At 46.1% G+C, this 12500-nt stretch overlaps 1 protein-coding gene across 5 annotated transcripts in view; it reads left to right on the top strand.

The window, feature by feature from the left end:
- Positions 1–10361, top strand: part of efl1 (elongation factor like GTPase 1) — a 109286-nt gene extending 98925 nt beyond the window's left edge. For all 5 annotated transcript variants that reach the window (XM_052507794.1, XM_052507793.1, XM_052507795.1 and 2 more), the window contains exon 23: positions 9578–10361. In XM_052507794.1, coding sequence (XP_052363754.1) covers positions 9578–9766 — 189 coding nt within the window. In that variant the 3' untranslated portion in view covers positions 9767–10361. The remainder of the gene's footprint in view (positions 1–9577) is intronic.
- The last annotated feature ends 2139 nt before the right edge of the window (positions 10362–12500 follow it).

Raw genomic sequence — 12500 nt, 5'->3', positions numbered from 1 at the left:
ATAGACAATCATTAGACCATAGATAGTTACTCCATAGACAATCATTTACTCCATAGACAATCATTAGAACATAGATAGTTACTCCATAGACAATCATGACAACATAGATAGTTACTCCATAGACAATCATGACAACATAGATAGTTACTCCATAGACAATCATGACAACATAGATAGTTACTCCATAGACAATCATGACAACATAGATAGTTACTCCATAGACAATCATGACAACATAGATAGTTACTCCATAGACAATCATGACAACATAGATAGTTACTCCATAGACAATCATTAGACCATAGATAGTTACTCCATAGACAATCATGACAACATAGATAGTTACTCCATAGACAATCATTAGAACATAGATAGTTACTCCATAGACAATCATTAGAACATAGATAGTTACTCCAGAGATAATCATGATGACAACATAGATAGATAGTTACTCCATAGACAATCATGACAACATAGATAGTTACTCCAGAGATAATCATGACAACATAGATAGTTACTCCATAGACAATCATTAGACCATAGATAGTTACTCCAGAGATAATCATGACAACATAGATAGATAGTTACTCCATAGACAATCATTAGACCATAGATAGTTACTCCATAGACAATCATGACAACATGGATGGTTACTCCATAGACAATCATGACAACATAGATAGTTACTCCATAGACAATCATGACAACATAGTTACTCCATAGACAATCATGACAACATAGATAGTTACTCCATAGACAGTCATGACAACATAGATAGTTACTCCATAGACAATCTTGACAACATAAATAGTTACTCCATAGACAATCATTAGAACATAGATAGTTACTCCATAGACGATAACAATGGGGTTTTAGTAGACTCCACCTTGATACTATCTAAATCTTTCTATACATCTAGTCTATTTAAATGAGATGCAAGCTACTGTTAGCATTTAGTTTATCATTGATTTGCTATGGACTTCATATTTATTTAACATATGAATAGTGTTTAGTGGCAGAGAGCTCTTCTGTGAGTGTTGTATTGTTGTGTTAGCTATGTGTGTAATGTTATGGACTTACATTAGATTAGCATGAGAAAGAGGTAGTGACAATAACCTTTTCCTCCCATTGTGTTGTAGTTCAGGGACTAGCATCTGGTGTGTGTGTGTGTGTGTGTGTGTGTGTGTGTGTGTGTGTGTGTGTGTGTGTGTGTGTGTGTGTGTGTGTGTGTGTGTGTGTGTGTGTGTGTGTGTGTTCATTCATTCAGGCTAATGTAGGTGAGGCCCACTGACACGCTTCATGGAGCGCAATGACAAAAGCTCTCTCTCTCTCTCTCTCTCACTCACTCACTCACTCATTCACTCACAAACACACACACAGCAGTGAGACAAAAGCCCCTGTAAAGATAAGTAACTGAAGGGATGCACACAACAGGGGCCGCAGAGAGCAGATTAAATCAAAGACCTGTGTGTGTCTTTGCTTGTGTGCACTCGTGCATACTAGTGTGTTCGTGTGTTTCAGCCCCCCTGTTGGTACATTCCCCCCGTTACAGTTAGAGCTGAGCACCCGCCACTCTAACCCTGCACACGTACACACACAATGAAACACACACCCATTCGCCCTACTGGACCCAATTGTGCCGAAATATATGTTACTCGTGTGTGTTACTCCATGTGTGTGTGTGTGTGTGTGTGTGTGTGTGTGTGTGTGCGTGCGTGTGTGCGTGTGTGCGTGCGTGCGTGTAGTGTGTGTGTGTGTGTGTTAGAACATGTGTGTGTGTGTGTGTGTGTGTGTGTGTGTGTGTGTGTGTGTGAGCAACCTCATAATCTGTCTGGTGTTGTTCCTCCTCTACCATCTGTTGCCTGCAACCAGAGTCTGTCACTCGGGGCCCCTAACGGCCAGGTGCAGGGGCCTGCGTACACACTGGTACAGTAATTGTGGCATGGTGTATGTTTGTGAAGCAGCAGAAGGCATTGCCTCATCTCCTCAGCAGGTTGCACATAGCCAGGCCCTCCTCAACAAAACACACACAGTTGCTCTCCTCTAGAACACAGGGACACAGTGTTGATCTGGATGTCCACACAGTCTCTCCTCTAGAACACGGTGTTGATCTGGATGTCCACACAGTCTCTCCTCTAGAACACAGTGTTGATCTGGATGTCCACACAGTCTCTCCCCTCTAGAACACAGTGTTGATCTGGATGTCCACACAGTCTCTCCTCTATAGAGCACAATGTTGATCTGGATGTCCACACAGTCTCTCCTCTAGAACACAGTGTTGATCTGGATGTCCACACAGTCTCTCCTCTAGAACACAATGTTGATCTGGATGTCCACACAGTCTCTCCTCTAGAACACAGTGTTGATCTGGATGTCCACACAGTCTCTCCTCTAGAACACAGTGTTGATCTGGATGTCCACACAGTCTCTCCTCTAGAACACAATGTTGATCTGGATGTCCACACAGTCTCTCCTCTAGAACACAGTGTTGATCTGGATGTCCACACAGTCTCTCCTCTAGAACACAGTGTTGATCTGGATGTCCACACAGTCTCTCCTCTAGAACACAGTGTTGATCTGGATGTCCACACAGTCTCTCCTCTAGAACACAGTGTTGATCTGGATGTCCACACAGTCTCTCCTCTAGAACACAGTGTTGATCTGGATGTCCACACAGTCTCTCCTCTAGAACACAGTGTTGATCTGGATGTCCACACAGTCTCTCCTCTAGAACACAGTGTTGATCTGGATGTCCACACAGTCTCTCCTCTAGAACACAGTGTTGATCTGGATGTCCACACAGTCTCTCTCCTCTAGAACACAGTGTTGATCTGGATGTCCACACAGTCTCTCTCCTCTAGAACACGGTGTTGATCTGGATGTCCACACAGTCTCTCTCCTCTAGAATACAGTGTTGATCTGGATGTCCACACAGTCTCTTCTCTAGAACACAGTGTTGATCTGGATGTTCACACAGTTACTCCATAGACTGACAACATAGATAGTTACTCCTCTAGAATACAGTGTTGATCTGGATGTCCACACAGTCTCTCTCCTCTAGAACACGGTGTTGATCTGGATGTCCACACAGTCTCTCTCCTCTAGAATACGGTGTTGATCTGGATGTCCACACAGTCTCTTCTCTAGAACACAGTGTTGATCTGGATGTCCACACAGTCTCTCTCCTCTAGAACACAGTGTTGATCTGGATGTCCACACAGTCTCTCTCCTCTAGAGCACAGTGTTGATCTGGATGTCCACACAGTCTCTCTCCTCTAGAACACAGTGTTGATCTGGATGTCCACACAGTCTCTCTCCTCTAGAACACAGTGTTGATCTGGATGTCCACACAGTCTCTCTCCTCTAGAACACAGTGTTGATCTGGATGTCCACACAGTCTCTCCTCTAGTGCACAGTGTTGATCTGGATGTCCACACAGTCTCTCTCCTCTAGAACACAGTGTTGATCTGGATGTCCACACAGTCTCTCCTCTAGAGCACAGTGTTGATCCATAGACTGGATATCCACACAGTCTCTCCTCTAGAGCACAGTGTTGATCTGGATGTCCACACAGTCTCTCCTCTAGAGCACAGTGTTGATCTGGATGTCCACACAGTCTCTCCTCTAGAACACAGTGTTGATCTGGATGTCCACACAGTCCCTCTCCTCTAGAACACAGTGTTGATCTGGATGTCCACACAGTCTCTCCTCTAGAGCACAGTGTTGATTTGGATGTCCACACAGTCTCTCCTCTAGAGCACAGTGTTGATCTGGATGTCCACACAGTCTCTCTCATCTAGAACATAGTGTTGATCTGGATGTCCACACAGTCTCTCCTCTAGAGCACAGTGTTGATTTGGATGTCCACACAGTCTCTCCTCTAGAACACAGTGTTGATCTGGATGTCCACACAGTCTCTCCTCTAGAACACAGTGTTGATCTGGATGTCCACACAGTCTCTCCTCTAGAACACAGTGTTGATCTGGATGTCCACACAGTCTCTCCTCTAGAACACAGTGTTGATCTGGATGTCCACACAGTCTCTCCTCTAGAACACAGTGTTGATCTGGATGTCCACACAGTCTCTCTCATCTAGAACACATAGTGTTGATCTGGATGCCCACACAGTCTCTCCTCTAGAAATCACAGTGTTGATCTGGATGTCCACACAGTCTTACTCCTCTAGAACACAGTGTTGATCTGGATGTCCCACACAGTCTCTCTCCTCTAGAACACAGTGTTGATCTGGATGTCCACACAGTCTCTCTCCTCTAGAACACAGGTGTTGATCTGGATGTCCACACAGTCTCTCTCCTCTAGAACATAGTGTTGATCTGGATGCCCACACAGTCTCTCCTCTAGAGCACAGTGTTGATCTGGATGTCCACACAGTCTCTCTCCTCTAGAACACGGTGTTGATCTGGATGTCCACACAGTCTCTCTCCTCTAGAACACAGTGTTGATCTGGATGTCCACACAGTCTCTCTCCTCTAGAACACAGTGTTGATCTGGATGTCCACACAGTCTCTCTCCTCTAGAACACAGTGTTGATCTGGATGTCCACACAGTCTCTCTCCTCTAGGACACAGTGTTGATCTGGATGTCCACACAGTCTCTCTCCTCTAGAACACAGTGTTGATCTGGATGTCCACACAGTCTCTCTCCTCTAGGACACAGTGTTGATCTGGATGTCCACACAGTCTCTCTCCTCTAGAACACAGTGTTGATCTGGATGTCCACACAGTCTCTCTCCTCTAGAACACAGTGTTGATCTGGATGTCCACACAGTCTCTCCTCTAGAGCACAGTGTTGATCTGGATGTCCACACAGTCTCTCCTCTAGAGCACAGTGTTGATCTGGATGTCCACACAGTCTCTCCTCTAGAACACAGTGTTGATCTGGATGTCCACACAGTCTCTCCTCTATAGAGCACAGTGTTGATCTGGATGTCCACACAGTCTCTCCTCTAGAACACAGTGTTGATCTGGATGTCCACACAGTCTCTCCTCTAGAACACAGTGTTGATCTGGATGTCCACACAGTCTCTCCTCTAGAACACAGTGTTGATCTGGATGTCCACACAGTCTCTCCTCTAGAACACAGTGTTGATCTGGATGTCCACACAGTCTCTCTCCTCTAGAACACAGTGTTGATCTGGATGCCCACACAGTCTCTCCTCTAGATCACAGTGTTGATCTGGATGTCCACACAGTCTCTCCTCTAGAACACAGTGTTGATCTGGATGTCCACACAGTCTCTCCTCTAGAACACAGTGTTGATCTGGATGTCCACACAGTCTCTCTCCTCTAGAACACAGTGTTGATCTGGATGTCCACACAGTCTCTCCTCTAGAACACAGTGTTGATCTGGATGTCCACACAGTCTCTCCTCTAGAACACAGTGTTGATCTGGATGTCCACACAGTCTCTCTCCTCTAGAACACGGTGTTGATCTGGATGTCCACACAGTCTCTCTCCTCTAGAACACAGTGTTGATCTGGATGTCCACACAGTCTCTCTCCTCTAGAGACACAGTGTTGATCTGGACAGTGTTGATCCTCTAGAACACGGTGGATGTCCACACAGTCTCTCTCCTCTAGAACACAGTGTTGATCTGGATGTCCACACAGTCTCTCTCCTCTAGAACACAGTGTTGATCTGGATGTCCACACAGTCTCTCTCCTCTAGAACACGGTGTTGATCTGGATGTCCACACAGTCTCTCTCCTCTAGAACACAGTGTTGATCTGGATGTCCACACAGTCTCTCCTCTAGAACACAGTGTTGATCTGGATGTCCACACAGTCTCTCTCCTCTAGAACACAGTGTTGATCTGGATGTCCACACAGTCTCTCCTCTAGAACACAGTGTTGATCTGGATGTCCACACAGTCTCTCCCTCTAGAACACAGTGTTGATCTGGATGTCCACACAGTCTCTCTCCTCTAGAACACAGTGTTGATCTGGATGTCCACACAGTCTCTCTCCTCTAGAACACAGTGTTGATCTGGATGTCCACACAGTCTCTCCTCTAGAGCACAGTGTTGATCTGGATGTCCACACAGTCTCTCCTCTAGAGCACAGTGTTGATCTGGATGTCCACACAGTCTCTCCTCTAGAGCACAGTGTTGATCTGGATATCCACACAGTCTCTCCTCTAGAGCACAGTGTTGATCTGGATGTCCACACAGTCTCTCCTCTAGAGCACAGTGTTGATCTGGATGTCCACACAGTCTCTCCTCTAGAACACAGTGTTGATCTGGATGTCCACACAGTCCCTCTCCTCTAGAACACAGTGTTGATCTGGATGTCCACACAGTCTCTCCTCTAGAACACAGTGTTGATCTGGATGTCCACACAGTCTCTCCTCTAGATCACAGTGTTGATCTGGATGTCCACACAGTCTCTCTAGATCACAGTCTGGAGAACAGTCTCTCTCAGTGTTGATCTGGATGCCCACACAGTCTCTCCTCTAGAACACAGTGTTGATCTGGATGTCCACACAGTCTCTCCTCTAGAACACAGTGTTGATCTGGATGTCCACACAGTCTCTCCTCTAGAACACAGTGTTGATCTGGATGTCCACACAGTCTCTCTCCTCTAGAACACAGTGTTGATCTGGATGTCCACACAGTCTCTCCTCTAGAACACAGTGTTGATCTGGATGTCCACACAGTCTCTCCTCTAGAACACAGTGTTGATCTGGATGTCCACACAGTCTCTCTCCTCTAGAACACGGTGTTGATCTGGATGTCCACACAGTCTCTCTCCTCTAGAACACAGTGTTGATCTGGATGTCCACACAGTCTCTCTCCTCTAGAACACAGTGTTGATCTGGATGTCCACACAGTCTCTCTCCTCTAGAACACGGTGTTGATCTGGATGTCCACACAGTCTCTCTCCTCTAGGACACAGTGTTGATCTGGATGTCCACACAGTCTCTCTCCTCTAGAACACAGTGTTGATCTGGATGTCCACACAGTCTCTCTCCTCTAGGACACAGTGTTGATCTGGATGTCCACACAGTCTCTCCTCTAGAGCACAGTGTTGATCTGGATGTCCACACAGTCTCTCCTCTAGAACACAGTGTTGATCTGGATGTCCACACAGTCTCTCCTCTAGAACACAGTGTTGATCTGGATGTCCACACAGTCTCTCCTCTAGAGCACAGTGTTGATCTGGATGTCCACACAGTCTCTCCTCTAGAGCACAGTGTTGATCTGGATGTCCACACAGTCTCTCCTCTAGAACACAGTGTTGATCTGGATGTCCACACAGTCTCTCTCCTCTAGAACACAGTGTTGATCTGGATGTCCACACAGTCTCTCCTCTAGAGCACAGTGTTGATCTGGATGTCCACACAGTCTCTCCTCTAGAACACAGTGTTGATCTGGATGTCCACACAGTCTCTCTCCTCTAGAACACAGTGTTGATCTGGATGTCCACACAGTCTCTCCTCTAGAACACAGTGTTGATCTGGATGTCCACACAGTCTCTCCTCTAGAACACAGTGTTGATCTGGATGTCCACACAGTCTCTCCTCTAGAACACAGTGTTGATCTGGATGTCCACACAGTCTCTCTCCTCTAGAACACAGTGTTGATCTGGATGTCCACACAGTCTCTCCTCTAGAACACAGTGTTGATCTGGATGTCCACACAGTCTCTCCTCTAGAACACAGTGTTGATCTGGATGTCCACACAGTCTCTCTCCTCTAGAACACGGTGTTGATCTGGATGTCCACACAGTCTCTCTCCTCTAGAACACAGTGTTGATCTGGATGTCCACACAGTCTCTCCTCTAGAACACAGTGTTGATCTGGATGTCCTCTCTCCTCTAGAACACTGGATGTCCACACAGTCTCTCCCTCTAGAACACAGTGTTGATCTGGATGTCCACACAGTCTCTCCTCTAGAACACAGTGTTGATCTGGATGTCCACACAGTCTCTCTCCTCTAGAACACAGTGTTGATCTGGATGTCCACACAGTCTCTCTCCTCTAGAACACAGTGTTGATCTGGATGTCCACACAGTCTCTCTCCTCTAGAACACAGTGTTGATCTGGATGTCCACACAGTCTCTCTCCTCTAGAACACAGTGTTGATCTGGATGTCCACACAGTCTCTCTCCTCTAGAACACAGTGTTGATCTGGATGTCCACACAGTCTCTCCCTCTAGAGCACAGTGTTGATCTGGATGTCCACACAGTCTCTCCCTCTAGAACACAGTGTTGATCTGGATGTCCACACAGTCTCTCTCCTCTAGGACACAGTGTTGATCTGGATGTCCACACAGTCTCTCTCCTCTAGAACACAGTGTTGATCTGGATGTCCACACAGTCTCTCTCCTCTAGAACACAGTGTTGATCTGGATGTCCACACAGTCTCTCCTCTAGAGCACAGTGTTGATCTGGATGTCCACACAGTCTCTCCTCTAGAGCACAGTGTTGATCTGGATGTCCACACAGTCTCTCCTCTAGAGCACAGTGTTGATCTGGATATCCACACAGTCTCTCCTCTAGAGCACAGTGTTGATCTGGATGTCCACACAGTCTCTCCTCTAGAGCACAGTGTTGATCTGGATGTCCACACAGTCTCTCCTCTAGAACACAGTGTTGATCTGGATGTCCACACAGTCCCTCTCCTCTAGAACACAGTGTTGATCTGGATGTCCACACAGTCTCTCCTCTAGAGCACAGTGTTGATCTGGATGTCCACACAGTCTCTCCTCTAGAACACAGTGTTGATCTGGATGTCCACACAGTCTCTCCTCTAGAGCACAGTGTTGATTTGGATGTCCACACAGTCTCTCCTCTAGAACACAGTGTTGATCTGGATGTCCACACAGTCTCTCTCATCTAGAACATAGTGTTGATCTGGATGTCTCTGTGACTGACTGCTTTGGAAGAACACATGTTCTCTATAACCTCCCTACTGTCAGAGCCTGAAGGAGGGAGAGAAAGGTAGGGAGAGAGCCAGGTAGGGAGCTAGAGGGGGAGAGAGCCAGGTAGGGAGAGAGCCAGGTAGAGAGAGAGCCAGGTAGGGAGAGAGCCAGGTAGGGAGAGAGCCAGGTAGAGTGAGAGCCAGGTAGAGAGAGAGCCAGGTAGAGAGAGAGCCAGGTAGGGAGAGAGCCAGGTAGAGAGAGAGCCAGGTAGGGAGAGAGCCAGGTAGGGAGAGAGCCAGGTAGGGAGAGAGCCAGGTAGGGAGAGAGCCAGGTAGGGAGAGAGCCAGGTAGGGAGAGAGCCAGGTAGAGAGAGAGCCAGGTAGGGAGAGAGCCAGGTAGGGAGAGAGCCAGGTAGAGAGAGAGCCAGGTAGGGAGAGAGCCAGGTAGGGAGAGAGCCAGGTAGAGAGAGAGCCAGGTAGAGAGAGAGCCAGGTAGGGAGCAAGAGGGGGAGAGAGCCAGGTAGGGAGCTAGAGGGGGAGAGAGCCAGGTAAGGAGCTAGTCCATCCATGTATATATAGTCCATTTAATGAAGCATTATCCTGCTCAGTGGTGTACTTCAAACTAAATCTGTCTTCATGTATTTGAAACTAAATCGCTCTCTCTCTGTCTCTCTGTCTGTCTGTGTGTGTGTCTCAAGGTGATCTCCAGTGATCCGTCCTGGGTTCCTACCACAGAAGAGGAGTACCTCCACTTTGGAGAGAAGGCTGATTCCGCCAATCAGGCTCTGAAATACATGAACGGTGTTCGGCGGCGTAAAGGTCTGTACGTGGAGGAGAAGATAGTGGAGCACGGCGAGAAACAGAGAACACTGAGCAAGAACAAATAGGCCTGTGTGTGTGTTTCCTGATTGACTCCTACCAACACACACCTGAGACAGACATCATAAAGAGCATCCAGTAGATACTGTCCCCATCGTCCACCATCATCACCCCTCTAACTGTCACTCAAAATGAGCCACTGATGCTTTTATATTACGGAGCAGTTTTGCTGAAAACCTTAGAAAACGTTTTTTAGTCCAGAACTAGACTTAATCTGTGTCTAGGAAACGGGCCCAATGGGTTTTAATAGCTGGACATGCAGCTGTGTCAATACCCAGGAGAACCCCTTCCAGCTATGCATAATTGACGAGTGTTCCCGTTCAAATCCAGTTTTTCTGTTAAGTGAAGTGGCTTGAATTCATTTCTGCTCTCAACCTAATTGAATTGCAGTACCCAGCCTCCTGAAGAGCAGCATTTCATTTGGAAAAACAGAAATATGATGCAAAGTGGGATTGTAAGTTGTTTAATTATTTGGGGACAGCGCTAGCGAGCTATAGCCTTGTTGATGTGCTATGTTAAGAGCTCTGGATAAGGTATCTGTGTACAAGACATAAAGCAAAATGTACAGTATTTACCAGAAAGCAATAAAGAAAGAAAATGGTGTGTTTTTTGTTTCATTAATCAGGAGTGATATGTGTGTGGGTCATTCCTGAGATGTGGTGGCATTTGGACATGGCATTTTGGAAAATCATTACTTAATGTTTCTAGATTTAATTTAATTTAAATGTATTTGGGTACAGCTTAATGACGTTAAATAATTGTTACCATTATGATAACACCAATGACACATTTTAGGTAATTGAGGATTTTACTAGATGAGGCCACGATGTTCATTAACCCTTTTTAAAATAATTTACTAAAGTGATATAATTAATTATTTTGCTCTCAATTTCCCTTTATTTACATTAAGTAATGCCAATAACACATTATTCAGACACACCACATTAATAATGTATCATTTTTGCAGATTAGAGTGTGTGTGTTCCCCTAAGATAATTATGAGACAGTTTGCCATCACTGGGAAACACCTTGCACTTCATTCCATGTACTAGAACAACTGTCTAGAATTGCTCTACAAGTTCTCCCTCTTCATTCCCCTATTTCTCCACTCCTCTCACAGACTTGTTCCCATTGTGTTGTCTGACCCCTGTCCTTCCTGCCCACTCACCTCCCCTCCCCCATCCTTCCCCTCTCCCCGGGCTGGGGGAAGAAAGATCTCTTTCTCCACCAAGAAAACAAAGGAGATCAACGGTTATTGAGGTGTGTGTGTGTGTGCACACACACGTGTAAAGTAACAGGAGACCGCACAAAATAGTTAAAACACACTGGCCAGTGGCTGAGCTTGATTGGTAATGGGTTGAATGATTGTGAGCTAGTATGTCCATCTATTGGTCGTTACACCAGGAAAGGGCTTCCTGGGGTGAAAAAGACGTTTTAAGATTCGAGTTGGCATCTTGATAGTCTAAAGTAGCCTCCTCTGCTTGTTCCCTCCATCTGCACTGTTCAGCAAATTGACCAAAGCAATATGGAAGATGCCTTCCAGGACTTTGCTTTCACCTGACAAGTTCTTTCACATCAGTTCATATGAGGGGCAGAAAATTGTGTCCATTCAATCTATTTTGTCTTGCGTATAACATGTATTTTTGTGATGGTACAGCTATGATGTCCATATACAAATTTGTCCTTGTGGACCATAAAATGTATCTTGTCTTCCCTTGTCATTTAAATGGTTTACCCAGAAACCACATTTGCCCACTTTTCCTGTTGTTGTATATACTAAACTTTAGATATGCTGATATCTTGAATTACTTCCTGAAGACCACGATTACTCTTCAAAGAGCGTCATCATTCGTCACGATAGTTGAGCTTGGCTTCTCTTCCAGGCCTTCAATTCTCACCACTGTTATTCTTTTTTCAAATACGACTCTTGGAAGCTAGAGAACGACGTTGCCAGTGCCACAAAGCATTTTCCCGGTGAGCACAGGATGTTAAAAAGAGTGTGCCGAGAGGACAGGGAGAGTAGAGAGAGTGAGCGGGAGGGAGGAAGGGACGGTAGACATACCTGCTAGGAAGTCCCAACCATTCGCCCTACTCGCCTGCTAGGAAGTCCCAACCACTGTAGACAGTGGTGAAAATTGTAATCCACAGACATATGTTTAAATAACATGAATCACAAACCGAGCAGTTATGAATAAGAAAATCAAATGGTCCACCCTTTGTACATCATTGTAGAACCTTAGTGTGGTTGTTTTTCTATGTAACCATGAGCCATTTTCTCAGGTGATGTGTTTGTCTAAAAGTTAGGGATCCGTTTTAGAATCCTGCTGTGAAGCAGCATTCGGGAAAGTATTCAGGAACGGCAGGGAACGGCACCTCAGTACCTCCAGGCTCTGATCAGGCCCTACACCCAAACAAGGGCACTGCGTTCATCCACCTCTGGCCTGCTCGCCTCCCTACCACTGAGGAAGTACAGTTCCCGCTCAGCCCAGTCAAAACTGTTCGCTGCTCTGGCCCCCCAATGGTGGAACAAACTCCCTCACGACGCCAGGACAGCGGAGTCAATCACCACCTTCCGGAGACACCTGAAACCCCACCTCTTTAAGGAATACCTAGGATAGGATAAGTAATCCTTCTCACCCCCCCCCCCCTTTTAAGATTTAGATGCACTATTGTAAAGTGACTGTTCCACTGGATGTCATAAGGTGAATGCACCAATTTGTAAGTCGCTCTGGATAAGAGCGT

Source organism: Oncorhynchus keta, unplaced genomic scaffold (genome assembly GCF_023373465.1).
Source record: "Oncorhynchus keta strain PuntledgeMale-10-30-2019 unplaced genomic scaffold, Oket_V2 Un_contig_3157_pilon_pilon, whole genome shotgun sequence".
NCBI lineage: Eukaryota > Metazoa > Chordata > Actinopteri > Salmoniformes > Salmonidae > Oncorhynchus > Oncorhynchus keta.
This window is presented reverse-complemented; position numbering and strand designations above follow the sequence as displayed.